The following is a 22,207-nucleotide window of genomic DNA, read 5'->3' as shown; positions in this document are numbered from 1 at the left end:
TGCTTAACTTTAATGCAAATAGAAATTAAAGCACTCATTTGAATAAATACATATAACCAAGAGGGCTAGGTCAACTTAGGAATCTTAAGAAGAATTTATGGCCTTCTGCCTGGGGAAGATGCCAAGGGCAGTCCTGATGTCCCAGCCTAATAAATGTGCTGATTCTCGAAGGAAGTGACCAGGCTCATTGCAGAGCAGACTAAGAGCAGGGTACTTTGGTAAGTGTGAGAAGTGCCCTGGCACACAGGCACTCACAGTAGGTAAGGACCACCCAGAATCTAAGTGGAGTTAACTTTTGTTTCTCAATGAGACTGGCCAGGTCAGTGTGGGGGGTCAATGTCTTGCACTTTTTAAGAATAATCCACTTAACTCTTCTCAGCCATGATCTCAAGTGACAAAGTTGAGAACACATCAGCACGGAAGAGAAAGTCTGTTCCTTTTGTCCAGGCCTAGTAGAATATGCAGATGAGAAAGACCAAGAGAGCCAGAGCCCAGAGAGAGCAGGAGTAAGAAAGAGGCATGGAGGAGGGGGAGAGCGGGCAGGGAGATGGAGGGAGAGAGGCAGAGAGTGAGACAGAGAGACAATAGGCAGACCCAGAAGTGGACTTTAGCGCCGAACCTTCCTGTTGTGGGTATTTGGCCATCGCTTAGGGGGAAGGTGTGATAAGAGTAGAGAGTCACAGGCAGTGCCTGGCTGACCCCACCTCAGGTGACACTCAGAGACAGTGTAGCCAGAATGAGGATTTCTGCTTGCTTCCTCCTTCACCTTCTTGCCTTTCTCTATCTGCTCTGGCTCCCTGCTACCCCGGGTTCCCAGTTCACCTGTTTCTGGCTGCAAGCCTCCTTGACCCTGCCTACCCTCCCAGTACTGAACGCTCTGCGTTGGCCTGGGGGCCTCTCCCCATTGGCTCCCCAGTGCCCGGGGCTCCCTGACTGCACCCTGGGAGAACAAGCAAGGGTGGAGAGACCATGTCTACGTGGCATACCATCACCATGAAGAAGACAGGCCTGTCTTTGGGCTGTGAATCCGGGAGAAGGGCCCTCCCCATACACCCTTCTTGGTCATCCCTCTCAGGGGGTCTGTTTTGTGCCCAACTCTGAATGTTGCCACCCATTTTCTCCTGGACTTGAGTTAACATCGTGGGATAGTTAATGGCTTGATACTGACAAAATTATTTTTATTTTAAGTTATTAAAAGACAAATGTAGTAAACAACCTGAAACTCTAGCTAGGACCAGTGACTGGATTTATTAGGTTCAATTTACAGTTATAAACTATTATAAAGAAAGAAGGCTAAAATGTGAAATTAGTCTGCATATAAGCATAATATACAGAAAGCCAGCTTATTTAACTTTTGAAATTTAAGTTTGATTCTTACTTCAATGTTTTATAAAAGTTAATTTTATATTTCTGGCACTTTGATTGATATTATGCTGTTTTGAGTTACAAAGCTTCTCTATTGAATTTCCCTACCCACTTTTATCATGTTCTAATAAAATATAAAATATGAACTAACAATCTCATCATGTCCTTTATTTCTTTACTGCTTTCCTCACCTACCCTGCCTGAAGGAGCTGTTCGCCGTCATCTCCTGCACAGAGGAAGAGCCACCGTCCAGTGCCCTGGCCAGCGTGGTCCAACACCTATTTTTTTTTATTAATATTTTATTCTAAATTGTGATAAAATACACATAAGATAAAATTTACCATCTTAGCCATTTTAAGTATACAGTTCAGAAGCATTAAGTATATTCACATTGTTGTGCATCCCATCTCCAGAACTTTTCATCTTGCACTAATAATTAACGTTTTTTTTTAGATTTTATTTATTTATTCATGACAGATATAATATTCATGATATTATTCATGACAGAGAGAGGCAGAGACATAGGAAGAGGGAAGAGAAGCAGGTTCCATTGAGAGAGCCCCCTGTGAGACTCGATCCTGGGACCCCAGGATCACGCCCTGAGCCAAAGTCAGATGCTCAACCACTGAGCCCACCCAGGTGTCCCAATAATTAACTTTTTGGATATAGCATTACCAAGGCAAAATTTTTTTGGTGGGAGAGGATTTCTTATAGTAATAGGTTGTAACAAGAAATGTATTATACAACCTTCAAAGCCTGGCAGCTACATCAGCTCTCACACCATGACTAAAGGCATCATTGTATTTCTTGCTGCAGACAAGAACATGAGTAATATTCTTTTATGAATGAATGAATATGGGTAACATGCATCCACTTCTCTATCTCCCACCTCGGCGGAAGCTCTTTTTTTTAAGACAATACAACTGAATCAGAACTTTCTAGACAGACATCTAGATATTAAGGAGTAACTGCTGATATAATAACAACCCTAAAATCCTTGCAGTAGGAAGTAATATAAGTGCTTTTTATGGGAATTCCAAATATTGATGTCCTATTTTACTTTGCATGCCTTTGAGTTAAAATGCAGTCTGTGTGAAAAAAGAAAAAAGGTAGGCAAAAGGCACCCATGACAATGAGGAAGAACATCTGAAGGCAGCATAGAGCAAAGATTCACACTCATCCCTTGAGACTCAGTATTTATTATCATGGTGCTTTGATATATAATGTCTTTTTAAAAATTTACATTCTTTTTAAGTGTGTGTTTTTCAGACAAGGGTTATCTTACCATATTTTAATTCATTAAAGTATTTATCCTGGGAGCCAAATATTGGAGATGAAGCATTACCTTTTTAAACATTCCAGGTTCCATAGGAAAAGGGCCAGGTATCGCACTGGTAGTGTCAAGGAGCTGGGATTCCTCACGATGCAGTGCAAATGTCTGGCAATCTGGAGCCACATGATCTCCAACCACTACCTCCAAAGCTCTGTTAAGAATGGAAACAGTTATGTCAAAAACCTATTAAGAACTCTGGAAACTCAGGATCCCTGGGTGGCGCAGCGGTTTGGCGCCTGCCTTTGGCCCAGGGCGCGATCCTGGAGATCTGGGATCGAGTCCCACATCGGGCTCCCGGTGCATGGAGCCTGCTACTCCCTCTGCCTGTGTCTCTGCCTCTCTCTCTCTCTCTCTCTGTGACTATCATAGATAAAAAAAAAAAAAAAAAAAAAAAAAAACCACAACTCTGGAAACTCAAGAAACCCAATGGTACATTTCTGTCTGTATATTTCCAATTAGCCAAAATGAGGAATAATTCTTCAGCCTACATAGGATTGTAGATAATTTGGCAGTGTCACACACATTTAGGAATAAACCATGAGGACATCACCATGTGGTCAACAGAATTCTTTTAAACCTCATGCAGAAAACAAAATCTGAGCTAGATAGGTAGATAAACAGCATTTATAGATAGGGTTGGGCAATCCAACTTCATTTTATGATTTCTTGGTTTCTCTGCTGTCATTGCTCTTAAGAGAAGAGAAAAAGTCATTTGTAAATTTCTTGAACATTGGAAATAAAGTAATAAATCCATTAGGAGAGGGATCTAGGCTATGCCAGGGAACAGGAATCATTCCAGGATTAATATCTATTAGAGTCCAAAGAAATGCAAAGCAATGAAGACAGAGTGTTTTTGCACACACTGGTGGTTTCCTACCCAAAACCATTTCCTTTATTCAAACCCCCAGACACCTCACCACCACCACGTACTTTTAATTCACTAATAACCCTGATTTTGTTCAGATATCCATCCTCCACATGCCTCAGAGGAAGCCACTCACTTCTGGCTCAGTAGTTGATTGTAACTGGTCTATTCCTGGTGTCCTGTTGCCCTCACCAGTATCTGATGTATAGGCCTATACATCTCTCTTGCTAATATTACCCGATTGATTTAGGTCTCTCTGTCTCTCTAAATGATTTGTACTTTGCTTGAGTTATCTGGTGCAAATGAGATGTGAGGGGGTCTGCTGAAGGAATCAGTGGAAGGTCTTTCTCTTAAAAGAAGGTTTACAGAAAAAACTAGTTCTTGGGCAGCCCGGGTGGCTCAGCGGTTTAGCATTGCCTTCAGCCCAGGGTGTGATCCTAGAGACCCAGGGTCGAGTCCCACGTCAGGCTCCCTGCATGGAGCCTGCTTCTCCCTCTGCCTGTGTCTCTGCCTCTCTCTGTCTGTGTCTCTCATGAATAAATAAATAAATAAAATCTTTAAAAAAACAAAATAAAAGAACAAAATAGTTCTTCCCTGCAGGTCAGTGTCATGTCTGCATATGATGAATGTGACAGCCACTTTGGAACCATGAGTGGCATTAGCCAAAGGAGAATAGATGGAGCAGAAAGGGGACAAAAATATGAGAGCTTGAGTCTTCAAATATATTGTTGAGCAACTGGATTAACAAATCCGAGACCTGCTCTAATTCTAGAGTTCTCGCTATGGTACATAATAAATGCTCTATTCTTTTTTATTTTTTATAAATGCTCTATTCTTTAAGCCATTTTGAGTTAGGTGTTCTCTGTTATCTGCAATTGAGCATCCTAAGTGATACAAGGGTTGATATATTTCTTAACCATGTAATTAAGGCTGGAATAAAGATACTGAAGTCAGATAATGTCTTTGAGTGAAGAATGTTAATGAAGTGGAAAAAGAACTAAAAATCCAAGGTTCTAATAATTTGCAGAAGAAATAGAAGGTAGGTTCAGTTTTTCAATGGCCAGAGGAAGGGGAGGAATACTATAGATAGTCCAGAAGTGGTGCTTGCTCCATCCATAATTCTGAAGCAGGAAATTCTGAGTGTTTGTAGTACAGCCAATAACCTCTCACCTTCCCTTGAGGGCAGGAGGCTGATGACGTGTTGGCTGACTTCTCTTCCCTCTTGACCCAGATACAGGCAGTATGGCTGTGTACCTGGTTACAGGTGCCATTATTTCTAACTTGGCTCCAGGACTCAGTCAAGGAGATAGAGAAGGCCACAGGATATGTGGGCTGGGAGGGTTTCACAAGTAGAGCCCAACTTCAGGACAGTCTCTCACCCAACTCTAGATGCTCAGGTCACCCCAGGAGCATTTCTAGTTCCTCTCTAGAGTATCAGACACGGAACTTGTATTCATAGCAAACTTATTATGCAAGTTTGTCTGCTGAAACCAGTCTTCACAATTTATTACACAGAAATAATAGACCCAGAATCGTGCTGGAGGGTCCCTAGGCCATGCAGTGACTCTTTAACAACATCTAGCTTCATTCTTTCAGCAAGCATTTTGACATCTCTCTGTGTCATCTGTCAAAAGTACATAAGACCAACAAACCCACTCCCTGCCCTCAAGGGTACTAAGGCCTAGTGGACATAGGAGCTCCTTAAGGGGGCACTATTAATTCTGAAAAATAGTTATACAAGGAGTGAGACATGATAAATCTCCCCGGCCTACAAGCTAACCTTAGTAAGTGGTGTGTGCAACGGGAAAGGCCAATTGGAAAGGTTGCTAATTTTTCTTTTCCTAAGGGTAAATTTTAGTTTAACTCCTGAGTAGGCTACAGTTAATCATAAGAAAGGCTGAGCTTGGCTCCCTGGTGAGAAAGTTAAGATTTGTAAATGGAAGTACAGTTTTCTTTGTGAATAGTCACTACTGGTCTCTTATTAAGGACAATATCTCTTGGCTTAAGAAAAAAAGTAAGACAAAATAAAATGAAATTCCCCCAAACACTGCCATACTGATCTGGAATTTTAGCGGAGGAGATTTATTAATTTGCTAATTACAATCTGTACTTTCCTTATTTTCGCACATATGTTGCCAGAAATGAAAGAGTTTCAGCATTAGGTCATTCACTTTACTCAGACTCATAAATAAGTGGAATATTTGCCAGCTCATCCAGTAACTCTCCCTGTTTCCATTTTATTTGGCTTGGTTTTAAAAACCAGATTGCCCTTTTCCCTGGAGATTAAGCTGGTAGAAAATTAATAATGGCAAGATTGTCTACCTTTTCCTAAGTTAAAAGCCACAAGGCTATTTCCAGACAAATCTAAGCTTTGTGTGGCTTGAAGCTTATATGATTTGGAGGACCCTCTTTAAGAAAAAGAAAACAACTTATTTTACATTTTCACAATTTTTAACATTAGGACCTCTCCCGAAGGCTTGGGAGTGGCTCTTGAAGCATAAACCTCATTTGCTTCCTATAAACCTAGTTCAAGTTTTCCTAATTTGGTCTACTTCATCAAGTTGTTCCTCAAGCATTCTAATACACGTAGCCTTATATCAAGCCAATTAAATGAGTTTCTTTATCTGATAATTCTTTTTTTTAAGGAGGCTCTATGCCCAACATGGAGCTTGCACTCATGACCTTGAGATCAAGAGTCGCCATGCTCTACCAACTGAGCCAACCAGGCCCCCCTTTTATCTAATAATTCTTGCTTCAGAGATAATGTTCATGCAAAATAAAATGTGACACTGGGTAAAGTTTCGGTTTAACCACAGCGTACAAATTGATGCTGTGCTGCCATCTATTGTCTGCTGAAAGAACTCAGTGTGTTCCAGTAAGCCTTGGAGCTGTGATTTCAGTTACACAAGGGACTTCCAGCTGCACTGAGTGATTTCCTCATGAGAGCTCAAAACCCCGGCTATTAGAACCACACTTTTTTTTTTTAAGATTTTATTTATTTATTCATAAGAGACACAGAGAGAGAGGCAGAGACACAGGCAGAGGGAGAAGCAGGCTCCAGGCAGGGAGCCCCATGTGGGCCTCGATCCCAGGTCTCCTGGATCAAGCCCCAGGCCGAAGGGGGGCACTAAACCGCTGAGCCACCCGGGCTGCCCTAGAACCACACTTTTGAATCAAGGCAGTAGTTGTATAGCTACATAAGTTTCCTGGCCATGAAGAAAGAGAGAAAACTTTTAATTCACTAACTAATAATATGTGTAGTTTTGTTTTTGTTTTGTTTTGTTTTTGCTGCAACTGCTAAATGGTAGCTCTCTATTATTATGGACACACACCAGCAGAACATTCTAGACTTGAAAAGGCCCTAGAGATGACCTGGTGCGGTCACCTCACTGCAGATTTGAAGAGACAATGGTTCTGAGAAACCATGAGGCTGACAGAACTATGGGCCCTGCTGATTAGTCATGAGAATGGAACTGGAGGTCTGACTTCTATGCCGAGGCTCACAAAGAGGCAAACGATGACAGTGTCACCATAAAGCCATGTAAATCTGTCCTATCTCCAGAAAACAAACAGGTATGTATATTTACTTGGAAACCAAGGGTTTTAGATATACATAATGGGTTTTTCTTTCAGAAGCAAAGTATTCAGACTTCTATTTTTCTCATCTGAATAGGAAATGGAATGTAGGGGGAATCCCTGGGTGGCTCTGGGTTTAGTGCTGCCTTCAGCCCAGGGTGTGATCCTGGAGTCCCTGGATCGAGTCCTGCATCAGGCTCCCTGTATGGAGCCTGCTTCTCCCTCTGCCTGTGTCTCTGCCTCTCTGTCTCTCTCAGAGAGAGAGATTATCTCAAGAATAAATAATTTTTTTTTAAAAAAAAGGAAATGGAATATAGCTGTGGTGTGCACTCAGATTTCAAGCCCTACCAGCCTAGCCATTAGTTACGTGATCTTGGCAAGTTACATAATTTTTTTAAGCCTCAGCTCCCTCATCTACAAGATAGGGATGATAACCAGATGGTCGTGAGGATTGAATTAAATTAATTAAATTAGCTAATGCTCATAAAAGAACTAGCTAATGCTTATTAGCTTAGTACTGTCACATAGTAGGTGCTCAGTAAATACCAGTTATTTTAATTGTGTATATGAATGTCAGTTAACATTTCTTGCTAACAGCTTACTGGGTATCATGTAGATGTTACTTTGAGCTAGCATATTTATCAGGCTCAACCGTGAAATAATATAGAAACAAGAATGGCAGAGATGGGGGTACAGAAACCCACCTGACTCCCCAGGTCAGAAACTAATTTCAAGTTCTCCGCAGATGAGTTTCATGATCACAGTGGGATGGAGATATAAATATAATTTTCTATATTCATTCAAGTTTTAAAAATCTAAAACATTCTCAGAGTTTTAGCTATATAAAGAATACTCTGACATTCACAGAAGTACTGAGCACCGGCAAACGGTGATAGCTTTTAACACAGAAACTCTGCCATCTACTGGTTGTACAAGATCATCAATCTACTCATCCTTTATTTTATTTTATTTTACTTTATATTTTTAAGTGTTTCTATAAAAAGTAACACTCTCTGGTCCAATCAGCCTCTATCATCCTGGGCCCCTCAATGTTTTATTTTTTATTTATTTTTAAAAGATTTTATTTATTTATTCATGAAAGAGAGAGAGAGAGAGAGAGAGAGAGAGGGAGAGATGCAGAGACACAGGCCGAGGGAGAAGCAGGCTCCCCATAAGTCCAGGCTCCCCATAAGTCCGATGCAGGACTCAATCCCAGGACCCCGGAATCACACCCTGAGCCAAAGGCAGATGCTCAATCACTGAGCGACCCAGGCCCACCCCCTCAATGTTTTAAATAGTACCATAAAGGTTTGGGACCATCTCCAATCTGCTGTCTGGAGCAGAATGTCCCAAGTTTCCCTCACATCCCACTGGAATGCAGATCATTTCTCCAACGAAGCCTGGAGACCTTTGCCATAATGATTCCAATTCTGTGAAATCTAGGCTTTGGGTACTACAGAGTCTGTGAAACTTAATCAAGCTATCTCAGAACAGAATCAAGCTATCTGGGCAGCCCTGGTAGCCCAGCAGTTTAGCACCGCCTTCAGTTCCAGGGTGTGATCCTGGAGGCCAGGGATCGAGTCCTGCATTGGGCTCCCTGCATGGAACCTGGTTCTCCCTCTGCCTGTGTCTCTGCCTCTCTCTGTCTCTCATAAATAAATAAATAAATAAATAAATAAATAAATAAATAAATAAATAAATAAATAAATAATCTTAAAAAAAAAAGAATCAAGCTCTCTCAGAATAATATGTAAATTTTCATTATCTGGGATCACTCTTCATGGTCAAGAAACTCTGAAGCCCACCCAGAACCAGGCTGAGCTCTACAAAGTTTGGCTTTCTTACTGGTTGGTGTTCACAGAGGAAGGAAGGATCTCATTCTGGGCAAGAGCACAGAGGACGGGGAACCAAAATAACCTGGGCAATAACGGTCCCAAACCCCAGGAGAACTGACAGACTGAGGTGTGCGTCTTAAGGAGGGGCTCAGTTTCAGCAGGAGACTCATGTTTGGCACACAACTGCACATTCACTCACTTAGAGGAGCCAAAGGTCACGGCATTTTTTTCAACTTCTCTTTATCACACTCAAGTCCCACATGTTTAGTTGTTAAAATATAAAAGAAAGAGATTTTCTAGATTGCTGGTATTTTCTTTTAAGGCTATTTGAGTTCCTATAATCTAATGGGAGAGAAGAGCAAATGTAGCTTTTGTTTTGATGGCATATCTAATCCCCAAAGAAAGACTATCTAATGACCTTCCTAAGCTCATAAATAACAAATTAATAATGCAAGAGAGAGTTTTTAAAATTGCTATCCTTTGCAACACAAAACAAAGCTGGTGGTGATTAGATTACCCGGGGGCAGGCAAGGAGCAAGAAGCCTGGCAAAAAATGATTATAGGTACAAGTGTAGAAAACCAACCCTGAATCACCAGGGCAACCTGGGGAGTCATCCTTGGGTTCTCTTGCTTCATCGCCCCACCTCTGATCACTGGTCAAGGAGCCCTTTGTCATCACACCTGAGTTTGCTTTAAAAGACCCTAAAGACGCAGACACATGAAAACTCTTTGTTGGACACATTGCAGGGACGCTGAGAAGGGTGTTAGCCACCATCTTACCTAATAGTCTCTCAACAGGGCCTGAAAAGAGAAATGTCTCTCATTGTTTAGTGCCAAAAAAAAAAAAAAAAGCTTTTCTTTTCCTCACCTGCTGTCTTTCAGACAATGTGGACTGTGTATCTGATTGTGAATCAATTTTAGTTACGCTACAGAACTTCGTGAATGTATACTTCTTAAGTAATTGTCTCTCTGGTCTTATCACATTATTACTCTTTTCGTTTTCTGACCTTTACTTTTACATTGTTAATTCAATATAAACTGTAAATCCTTTGGAGGAAGCAGTGATGGTGTATAAATACATGAAACGTGTTGCTTGCACCTCACCAGAATGACGTCCATCTACCCTAGTCCATTCAACTGACCATGATCCCAATCCCGAACTTCATGATCTTTACAATTTAGAGCATTTTCCAGCTATCCTCTGCGACCTAGTCTCCTGCATCCTCTAACCCACTCTAACATTATAAACACATTGGTCTTTCTAACATTTTCTTTTATTTGAAAGCCATTAGATGGTTCGGCACTGGGTACAGAATAGTCCAGCATTCAAGACAGTTTTGCTATATTGTACTTTCATTATAATCATTGATGGCTTTTACTCTCACGGAGTAAGTTCTTTTTTTTATCTCAGAGAGTACGTTCCTTACGGAGCTCGTATGTATGATTCTCTCTGTTTCTGTCATGGCATATAACCACACCTGTCACATCACAGATGTTCGGTTAGGGTTTACTGGGTGGGTGAATACAAAGCCCTTTCTGCAAAGATGGTTTGACTCATGACTACAGCAGCTGCTTGCAGAGCCTGTACTGTTTATGACTATTTCAAATAACATCTGTATGAAGCTTTGGTTCAAAAGCACCTCTTCCTAACCACAATACTTGCAGCTAGGCTGGTCTGTCGTTATTTTCCATAAGGCTATGGTGACATCGCACACTTTGAAGTTGACTTTATAGCACCTTTAATACGTATCATCTGCTTCCTTTGTTTACCTTTGCCACACCTTAGCTCAATAATCCAAAATGACCTTGGTGCCGACCACAATTAGTAAGAGTCTATGAAACTCTAGGGTCCCTAAAGAACTGGCACCAAACTTGTCTGCCTAAGTTGGTCCTTCTGGTTCCTCAAAGAATTATCTTCACCAAACTTGACCTTTACTAATAATTGCACTGCTGCAAATGTTATTCCTCTATAGCAATTTAAGAAGCAAAAAGTTTCAAGATAAATTGTGTAATTGTTCCTTGTATCAAAAATTTTTAGCATTTACTGTATTTCCTGAACTCACAGATAACCACTTTTCTTACAAATCAGGTGCTCTCAAAATTCTCAATTATTCAATCTATTATTACTATACAGTGGTCTATAAATCTTATAAATCTAGAAGTAAGAATTGAGTCTTTCTTTCTATAAAGATTTTTATTTATTTATTCATGAGAGACACAGAGAGAGAGGCAGAGACACAAGCAGGCTCCATGCAGGGAGCCCAATGTGGGACTCGATCCCGGGTCCCCAGGATCATGCCCTGGGCTGAAGGCGGCGCTAAACCACTGAGCCACTGGGGCTGCCCAGGATTGAGTCTTTGAATGGTCCTTGTAAGACATATAAAACATTTTCACACACAATATGGTGCTTATAGTAAATGCCCTTTGATGATAGTATGAAACTAACAAAATTATTTTAAGATAAAAGAATGGGGGGATCCCTGGGTGGCGCAGCGGTTTGGTGCCTGCCTTTGGCCCAGGGCGCGATCCTGGAGACCCGGGATCGAATCCCACATCGGGCTCCCGGTGCATGGAGCCTGCTTCTCCCTCTGCCTGTGTCTCTGCCTCTCTCTCTCTCTCTCTCTCTGTGTGTGTGTGTGTGACTATCATAAATAAATAAATTAAAAAAAACCACAAAAAGTAAAAAAAAAAAAGATAAAAGAATGGGTCTTTTTTTTTTTTTTTACTTTTTCAAGATAATTCCTACAGATGTTAGTTTCTACATTAGTTTCTAATTTCAACTGTCAATCTCATCATGTTTGACTTCCTCAATTTCCAAATATCTGGCAGCTGTTCAATGATTAATGTAAAATGATCAGTAATTAGTGCCTAATTGTCTGAATTACATCTTTGGCTTCCCTCATCCACCTGTACCAGGTAAGTAAACTTTACCAGAGTTGCTTAAGGGCCTCCTAGACATGTCCTTCAGTAGTGACTAGAATTGTCATCATTTACGTAATGATGAGTTCAATTAGTATCTTTAACTGGTGCTAATGTTACAAAAGGAAACTCTAATTAAAAATCCTTTCCAACAAGAAGTAATCATGCAAAACATATTATGGACATATTAGAAATACCGATTTGCTGACTGACAACAATGAGAAGCTGAATCTGAGAAGAGATTGATATTTATACTCTTGGCTCCCATAACTGAAATCCTCTAAGGTGTAAGAGGTTATCATTACTCTTCACCCAACTTAATAAATTTGTCCTTACACAGATGCTAGAAACAAGCTCCAAATTCTCCACTAAGGGGTACTCTACGGCCGCTCAACCCCATTCTTCCTACAGTTGTGGTCAGAGGGATTTGTTTGTTCTTCTCTTATGCACAACTGGCTTCATTATTTATCCTTTGCTCAGGTCTCCTACTAATTCTTTCCCCTTTCCTTTTAGGAATCTCTGGCTATCAAATTCTATTAAGTCTAATTTCAAAATGCATTTCCTCCAGTACACTACTGATTATAATGAACCTTGTGTTTCTCTTCCTTTAGTATAAACTAAAGGAAATTCCAACTGACCAAAGGGTTGTGCTCCAAAACTTTTTAAGGTAACTGACTTATTATCTTGTAAGTACAATATTATAAATGGTAATTTGACTCCCGGATAAGCTACATGAAAAGTCAATTTCATGTAGATAAAATAGTACATACACCCTAGCAAAAAAGAAAGAAAGAAAGAAAGAAAGAAAGAAAGAAAGAAAGAAAGAAAGAAAGAAAGAAAGAAAGAGAAAGAAAGAAAAAAAGAATGGTAATATGAATTATAGAATTCTTGCGTTGACACCACTGGCCCCACACATCCTAGGCTGAGCACTGAGGTACCAGGCTCAGGACTGGCCTTTGTGCTCAACAGCTCTTCAGACATAAAGGACTAAACTAAAGGCCATGCAGGGTTCAGGTGAGTAACAGGAGCTAGTTGTGAATTTCAGGCTGAGTGCTATGAAGTGACATTTTTATAGGTCAAAAACAGTCAAATAAGGTCCAACCTAGCATTATTTGTTAATGTTCATATTGGGTATTCTACAAACATATATTATTTCCTCAGTTCAATTATGGGCTTCTTAGGAGGTAAGAACCATATCGACATGTATCCCTATAACCTCTACTCAGTTACTTGGTAGGTATAAAATAAACGCTTTTTTTTTTTAAAGGATTTTTTTTGCTTATTTGAGGGAGAGAAAGAGAGAGGGAGAGAGAGACAGAGAGAGAGAGAGAATCTCAACCAGGATCCCCGCCCAGTGCCCGGTTCAATCCCAGGTCCCTTAGGTCACCATCCGAGTCGAAACCAAGAGTTGGATGCTCAACGGACTGTGCCAGCCAGGCCACCCCCCACCTTTTTTTTTTTTTTTTTATCAGGGATGATATAAAACAAGTTTTTTCTTGCGGCACTGATTGAGAACCCAGGCTTCTAGCACTGAGAAAGAGTTGAGTCACTAAACCACAAAGCATTCTACTCCAAGAAAGTATTTGTTTTGTTTAATAGAATTTTAAATTAGGGAGTGTCAACTCATCAGGTAGAGGATTTGTGATTCAACAAGCTGTGTGCACATAGGAGATTTTTATTTCTGCATCTAACATGAAGGTAGGAACTTTCACAATATTTGTGGATATCAGGCACAAGCTAACAGAAAGAACAGCTATATTCATGTTCTTCACTGCCTTTAATTAAAAAATTTTAAATATTGCCAATATTTCAAAAAGGAAATAAACTTGTGTTTTATAAACCAGATAATGTGATATATCACAGATTTCTTAAAAATGAGCAATTCAGGGATCCCTGGGTGGCGCAGCGGTTTGGTGCCTGCCTTTGGCCCAGGGTGTGATCCTGGAGATCTGGGATCGAATCCCACGTCGGGCTCCCGGTGCATGGAGCCTGCTACTCCCTCTGCCTATGTCTCTGCCTCTCTCTCTCTCTCTCTCTCTCTCTCTCTCTCTCTGTGTGACTATCATAGATAAATAAAAAATAAAAAAAAAAGAAATCTTTAAAAAAAAAGAGCAATTCATAAAATTAAAGAGTAGATACAAAATTTTCATTAGGGTTTTTTATTTGCTGTATTAGTTATAATGGAAGAAAAAGACTACTGGCATTTTCCCAGCACCTACAATTGCTATTTACTAAAAATAATCAAAATGATATTATTAGCAAAATTAATTCCCCAATCTCTCATCCTTTTTTCCCTTTAAAATAATACAATCTTGGGGCACCTGGATGGCTCAGTGGTTGAGCATCTGCCTTCAGCTCAGGTCTTGATCTCAGGGTCCTGGGATCAAGTCCTGCATCAGGCTCTCCCCAGGGAGCCTGGTTTTCCCTCTGCCTATGTCTCTGCCTCTCTCTGTTTGTCTCTCATGAATAAATAAATAACATCTTTAAGGAAAAAAAAAAGAATCTTAGAGTTTCCCTCTATTTAGGAAATAGTCAAAATGAAGTATTTTATCACCCTCACAAATTTAGTGGTTACAACCGTCATTGGACTTCAAATATGAGAAAGTCATATAACTGAAATTATTAATTTATATAATGTATTTTTTGAAAACCCAAAATATTCAACATTGAATCATCACCTTATCATTCCAATGGATTACTCATTTTTTCAAAAAATTTATTTATTTCTTTGAGAGAGAAAGAAAGACTATGGGTTGGGGGAGAGGCAGAGTCTGAGCATGGAGCCTGATGCAGGGCTGGATCCCAGGGCCCTGAGATCATGACCTGAGCTGAAGCCAGAAGCTTAACTTGACTGAGCCACCCAGGCACCCCTGGATTACTCATTTTATCCTTTCATTTACCCATCAACTAGTTTATATAAGTCACTAATAGACAAGGAAGACAGTGATCAACCTAACTAAACACTTGGATTCTCCACTTCAGCGCCAAACAAGTTCCTGAGAAAGCAAAACAAATATTGATTTACTATTTATCTGGATATAGGACTGGCCATAGGCACAGGGGTGGAATCTGACATTGTTTCTCTCTTTTTTCCCTTTGCCTCCTCATCATGGATCCCAGGAGCTTCCTGTGGTTCCATATCAATTATTAAACAGAAAACTGTTGATCTAATAAAACTAAATAATGGGAGAGAACTATTCACTTACTGTGTGCACTGGGGTGAATAACATCCCCCCCCCCCAAAATTCACGGTGCCCTAGAGCCTCAGAATGTGGCCTTATGTGAAATAGGGTCTTTGCAGATGTAATTAGTTAAATTCAAATGGAGTCACACTGGATTCAGTTGGTCCTAATCCAATGACTGGTGCCCTTACAAGAAGAGGGATACCTGGACAAAAAGACTCAGCCACACGAAGATACAGAGGAGGCTATGGGACAGTGTTGGCAGGGACTGGAGGGACCCAGCTGCCACCAACAAAGGGACTGCTGACAGCAACCAGAAACTAGGAAGAGGCAGGGAAGGATCTTCCTTGGAGCCATCAGAGAGAGGATGCACTTCTAGCCTACAGAACGGGGAGGGAACACGTTTCTGTTGCTTCCAGTCACAACTTTGGTGGTACTTTGGTCTGGTGGCCACAGGAGACTCATACACTATGCTACTCTGCTGAGGGGAATGTGCATTTTTTTTTAAAAAAAGTCTTCTAGGAGATGCCAGTGTTTAAGGCAAAGGGAAGAAATTGCACGTATTTCTGGCATCAATAAAAACGCAGAGGAGAAGACATTTTTTAGGGAAGTGAGCCTTCTGAGTACCTTTTAAATGAAACCCAGCATGTGCCAGCCTCCTCCAAAGAGGTATGGGCCCAGGCTAGTCTGAGTGGAGCGTTTCACTAAGCCTTGTGGAGGGAAGAAAGAGAAATGCAAAGAATGCATGCACACTGCCACCCAGGGCACTCCAAAGATGCCAAAAGTCCTAAGATCAGAAATGCTATTTTGGATAATCAGAATCCCTGAAGTAAAGCCAAGAACAATGGGAGACCCAAGGAGGAATCTCTGAGTTAAAGAGGATTGGATGTGTCTATACCATACATTCCTTTAGATGCTGGCAAAGTCATGCCATATATCAAAGTTAATTCCAGGTGGCTAAAAGAATTAAATGTAAAAACATCGAATCACTAAGAAGCTGGAAGTCCTAATAAGGCAGGATAGAAGATAATACAGGATGGGAACAATTTCTTAAGATTAAAAGCAATGGGGGGATCCCTGGGTGGCTCAGCCCAGGGCCTGATCCTGAAGACCTGGAATCGAGTCCCATGTCAGGCTCCCTGCAAGGAGCCTGCTTCTCCCTCCTCCTGTCTCTCTCTCTCTCTCTCTATCATAAATAAATAAATCTTTAAAAAAAAGATTAAGCAGCAGCAGAGGGAGAGGGAGAAGCAGACTCCCCACTAAGCAGGGAGCCAGATGTGGGGCTCAATCCCAGGACCCTGGGATCATGATCTGAGCCAAAGGCAGATGCTTAACCAACTGAGCCACCTAGGCACCCCCATGTTTTTTTTTTTTTGAAAGATTCTATTTTATTTTTATTAATGAGAGAGAGAGAGAGAGAGAGGCAGAGACACAGGCAGAGGGAAAAGCAGGCTCCATGCAGGGAGCCCGATGTGGGACTCAATCCCGGGTCTCCAGGATCAGGCCCTGGGCTAAAGGCGGCGCTAAACTGCTCAGCCACCTGGGCTGCCCCGCATGTGTTTTTTTTAAAGGCAATAACAAGCCAAGAAAATATTTTCAACAAAAATATCCACCAATTTCTTAAGAGCCATACTGGATAAAGAAATCATAGAAATATATAAGAAAAATATTAGCAAACCTAGTAAAATATGCAAGGGAAATGAATAATTTTTAAAGGAAGAAAGAAAAGGTTAATGGATACATTTTCCGAACCTCATTAGTAACCAAAATATATAAATTAAAGTAACAATAGATACAATTTTACAATTAATAATGCTGAATGCTTTTATATACTACTGGGGGATATATTAATCGCTATAGCCTTTCAGTAAGCAATTTATTAGTATTTATCAAGAGATTTTAAAATGTTAATATACCTATTAATACCCTGTGATTCTATACAGGATGCTTATAAGGAAATATTCAAAAAAGTCTTCAAAGAGCTATTTACAAAGATGTTTATGGAAATGTTATTAATGATAACAAAATTTTCAAGCAACTCAACTAATTCGGGTAATGATTTACTAAGTTATGAAACATTCATATTATAGAGTGCCATTTTTCCTTTAGGTCATTGGGTAAAGCCTGTGATAAAATGGCAAGCTGAAAAATAGGATAAAGAATTGTATATTGGGACACCTGGGTGGCTCAGCAGTTGAGCATCTGCCTTCAGCTCTGGGTGTGATCCTGGAGATCAGGGATCGAGTCCCACATGGGGCTCCCTGAATGGAGCCTGCTTCTCTCACTGCCTGTGTCTCTGCCTCTCTCTCTCTGTGTCTCCCATGAATAAATAAATAAAATCTTTAAAAAATTTGTATATCAACAATGTTAAATATCCAAGAATGTATGCAAAGGAAATACACTAAAATCTTTTTTTTTAAAGGTTTTATTTATGTTATTCATGAGAGACACACAGAGAGAGAGAGAGGCAGAGACACAGGCAGAGGGAGAAGCAGGCTCCCTGCAGGGAGCCTGACGTGGGACTTGATCGTGGGACTCCAGGATCACACCCTGGGCTGAAGGCAGCGCTAAACCACTGAGCCACCCGGGCTACCCTAAAATCTTAATAGTGGTCATTTCCAGCTAGTTGGATTATGAGTAATTTATATCCCTTTTCTGTATTTTCCACAACTGTTACACATTTTCTTATAATGAAAAAAAATTAACAAAAAAAGCTGTAAAACTCCTAATAGGCTCCTCAGGGAAGACTAAATAATAAGGATTTTGAGTGGCAGTAGCAGAAGGTAAAACCCAGATGATGGAACAGACCTTTAACATAATCTAATAAAATATTAATGCACAGATTCTACCTGCCAGTTTCAATTTCTTTTTCCCAATTCCTTAGGCCAAGAATTCCCAGCCTAGATCTTGGAACACCCCAGGTTATTGTCAATTATCTCATGAGAGTCATGTATTTCTTCTTGGATATTTTCCAAGACACTACTTGTTTTAAAAATTTGCAAGGAAAAAAAATACTTGCAGGACACCTCACTCTGTTTAAGGCAATCAACATCTGTTTTGACGTCTGTCAGAGAATTAAAAAGCAACCATTGAAAGGTAATTCTGCAGGATTGGCAGTTAGACTGGGGTGGGGGTGGGGAACAGGAGAACACAGAAGTTGGCAAGGAATGATTCTGTCTTGTTTCCTGCTGTGCATGATTTCAGAATCATTTATCCCACGTCAACAGGGGATAGGGTGCAAATAACCAAAGGGTATCCTGATTCCATTCACTGTTTAATAAATCAGTGTTCGGTATCTTTTTATACCTCCAGTAGCTCCTTTTTATTATCTACGTACATTTTATAGAACAAATCAGTAAACCCATAAAATGAAACCGGTAGAGAAAAGTAAATCTTTCATTTTTTTTTTAACTTAAACTCGATTAACATATAATGTATTATTGGTTTCAGGGGTAGAGGTCAGGGACTCATCAGTCTTACGTAGTTTCATTGATTTCTGGTCTAATCTTTATTATTTCTGTTCTTCTGCTGGGTTTACGCTTGATTTGCTGTTCTCTCTCCAGCTCCTTTAGGTGGAAGGTTAAGTTGTGTATTTGAGACCTTTATTGTTTCTTGACGAAGGCTTGTATTGCTATTTATTTCCCTCTTAGAACCACCTTTGCTGTATCCCAAAGGTTTTGAACAGTTGTATTTTCATTTCTTTCCATGAATTTTAAAAATTCTTCCTTAATTTCCTGGTTGATCCATTCATTCCTTAGTAGGATGCTCTTTAGCCCATGTATTTGAGTTCTTTCCAAATTTCTGCTTGTGACTGAGTTCCAGAGTCAAAGCACTGTGGTCTGAAAATATGCAGGGAATGATCCCAATCTTTTGGTACTGGTTGAGACCTGATTTGTGACCCAGTATGTGATCTATTCTGGAGAATGTTCCATGTGCACTAGAGAAGAATGTGTATTCTGTTGCTTGAGGATGGAATGTTCTGAATATATCTGTGAAGTCCGTGTGGTCTAGTGTGTCATTCAAAGCCCTTGTTTCCTTGTTGATCTTCTGCTTGATGATCTGTCCATTGCTGTGAGTGGGGTGTTAAAGTCCTCTACTATTATTGTATTATTACTGATGTGTTTCTTTAATTTTGCTATTCATTGGCTTATATAATTGGCTGCTCCCATGTTAGGGGCATAAATATTTACAGTTGTTAGATCTTGTTGAATAGACCCTTTAATTATGATATAATGTCCTTCCTCATCTCTTATTACAGTCTTTGGTTTAAAATCTAATTTGTCAAAAAATAAAAAAAATAAAATCTAATTTGTCAGATATAAAGATAGCCACCCCCGCTTTCTTTTGATGTCCATGAGCATGATAGATGGTTTTCTGCCCCCTCACTTTCAATCTGAAGGTGTCTTTGGGTCTAAAATCAGTCTCTTGCAGAGAGCATATCGATGGGTCTTGCTTTTTTTTTTTTTTTTTAAATCCAATCTGATAACCCTGTGTCTTTTGATTGGAGCATTTAGCCCAGTTACATTCAGAGTAACTACTGGAAGAGATGAATTTTGTGCCATTGTATTACATGTAAAGTCACTGTTTCTGTATATTTCCTCTGTTCCTTTCTGGTCTATGTTACTTTTGGGCTCTCTCTTCACTTAAATATTCCTTTTAATATTTTTTGTAGGGATGGTTTGGTGGATCACAAATTCTTTTAGCTTTGTCCTAGAAACTTTTTATCTCTCCTTCTGTTTTGAATGACAGGCCAGCTGGATAAAGTATTCTTGGCTGCATATTTTTCTCACTTACCACCCTGAATATATCATGTCAGTCTTTCTGGCCTGCCAGGTCTCTGTGGATAGGTCTACTGCCAGCCCAATGTTTCTTTTTTTTTTTTTTTTTCAGCCCAATGTTTCTACTTTCATAGGTTATGGACCTCTTGTCCTGAGCTGCTTTCAGGACTTTCTCTTTGCTTCTGAGATTTGCAAGCTTCACTATTATATGTTGGGATATTGACCTATTTTTAATGATTTTTGAGGGGGGGTCTATGTGCCTCCTGGACTTGGATGCCTGTTTCCTTCCTCAGATTAGGGAAGTCCTCTGCTATAATTTGCTCCAATATACCTTCTACCCACCTCTCTCACTTTCTTCTTCTTCTGGGATCTCTATTATTCTAATATTGTTTTGCTTATGATATCACTTCTCTCTCACATTCTCTCCTCGTGATCAGGAGTTGATTATCAATCTTTTTCTCAGCTCTATAATCTCCATCATCTCCATCTTCTATTTTACTAATTCTTTCTGCCTCATTTATCCTAGCAATTAGAGACTCCGTTTTTTATTTCATCTCATTAATAGCCTTTTTGATTTCAACTTGATTAGGTTTTTGTTCCTTTATTTCTCCAGAAGGGGATTCTCTAGTGTCTTCTATGCTTTTTTTCAAGCCCAGGTTATATCTTTATAATCATTATTCTGAACTCTAGTTCTGCCATCTTACTTATGTCCATACTGATTATATCCCTGGCAGTCAGTACTGCCTCTTGTTTTCTTTTTTGAGGTGAGTTTTTCCATCTTGTCATTCTCCCCAGAGAAGAACAGATCAATGAGAGAGCAAAATACTAAAGTGGCAACAATGACTCCAGAGAAATATACATTTAAACAAATCAGAAGAGACCTGAAACATCCCCCACCACCGCGTGAGAGAGAGAGAGAGAGAGAGAGAGAGAGAATACAATCAGACAGGTGAACAAAATAGAGCAATACACTGGATTCTGTGTGTATTTTGGTCCACTTGTTAGAAAACTAGATCCCAAAACCGTAACAAAAGAAAAATTTATATATGTACAAAAAATTAAATACAATGAAAGGATAGAATATAACTGTAAAGATGAAAATTAAAAGACGAAAAAAGGAATATAAACAGATGAACAAAAACAGAGCAATACACTATTCTAAGTGTATTTTGCTCAGAAGAAACTACATCTCAAAATTGTAAGGTAAGAAAAAAACATACATATATGAAAATAAAATTAAACACATTGAAAGGATAGAATGTAACTGTAAAGATGAAAATTTAAAAAGACTTTAATAGAAAAAAAAAAAGAAGAAAAAAAGAAAAAAAAAAAGCAAATATGATCAGACAAGTGAAGAGAGTAGCCATCCACTAGATTCTGGGTGTATTTTGGTCTGTTAGAAGAAACTGCATCCCCAAATTGTGAAGAAAGAAAAACTTACATATATACAAAACTAAAATTAAATACAATGAAAGGATAGAATGTAAAAATGAAAATTAAAAAGAAGTTTTTAAAAGAAGAGTTGATAAAACACAAAATTAGTTGAAAAAGGGAAGAGAAAAAAATTACAATTGAAAGACTAAAGAATCACGGGGGAAACCCCCATGAATTCTGTAGCTGTATTCCCCTAGCACTGGAGTTTTGCATTTCTCAGTGAACAGTGAACTTGATCTTGGCTGGATGTTCTTGCTGATTTGGGGGCGGGGCCCGTTGTGCTGGTTCTCAGGTGTCTTTGACCAGGGCAGAATTGCACCTCCCTTGCCAGGGGACCAGGCTCAGTAATCTGCTCCAGGTTGCTCTCTGTGGCTTCTGTTCCCTGAAGGTTTCCACGCATCTTGCAAGTATGAGAATGAAAATGGCAGCCTCCCCATCTCCAGCCCCAGTGCCCAAAGCTGGGGCCCCCCTCCTCAGCGCGCCCTCGGGGAGAAGCAGTCAGTCACTCCGGTCTCCCTGGTCTCCCTCTGTATTCTGTGCTCACCCAGCCTGTGACCGAGTGTTTCTGTCTCAGGCACGTGAACTTTTTGAGTCTCCAAACCCTGCAGACTCCTGTGGCATGATCCTGTGCTGCTCCTCCCTGGGAAGGAAGGGGATTCTCGTTGGTTCTGCCATTTGTTGGGCCTCTGCATGGAAAGCAGTTGCACCAGCTGTGCTGCAGTTCATGGTTTATGGCAACCCCGAGCTGAGAGCCCACTGCTGGGCTTGCTGATGCAGCCAGTTTTCCCGCTCTGATGCCTGGGAACTCTGTGACACTCAGGCTCCCTGTGACCCCAAGGATCCTGAGACCACACTGTCTCACCTAGAATGCCCCTCCTGCTTCACCACCTGAGCACCTTTCAGGTAAGGGACGTCTCTCA

At 40.2% G+C, this 22,207-nt stretch overlaps 1 protein-coding gene across 1 annotated transcript in view; it reads right to left on the bottom strand.

Moving 5' to 3' along the window:
* CRYBG1 (crystallin beta-gamma domain containing 1) overlaps positions 1-22,207 on the bottom strand; it is a 199,972-nt gene that overhangs the window by 113,279 nt on the left and 64,486 nt on the right. Inside the window, exon 2 of the mRNA XM_055329591.1 lies at positions 2,711-2,849. Coding sequence (XP_055185566.1) covers positions 2,711-2,849 — 139 coding nt within the window. The remainder of the gene's footprint in view (positions 1-2,710; positions 2,850-22,207) is intronic.

Source organism: Nyctereutes procyonoides, unplaced genomic scaffold (assembly GCF_905146905.1).
Source record: "Nyctereutes procyonoides isolate TBG_1078 unplaced genomic scaffold, NYPRO_anot_genome, whole genome shotgun sequence".
Taxonomy (NCBI): domain Eukaryota; kingdom Metazoa; phylum Chordata; class Mammalia; order Carnivora; family Canidae; genus Nyctereutes; species Nyctereutes procyonoides.
This window is presented reverse-complemented; position numbering and strand designations above follow the sequence as displayed.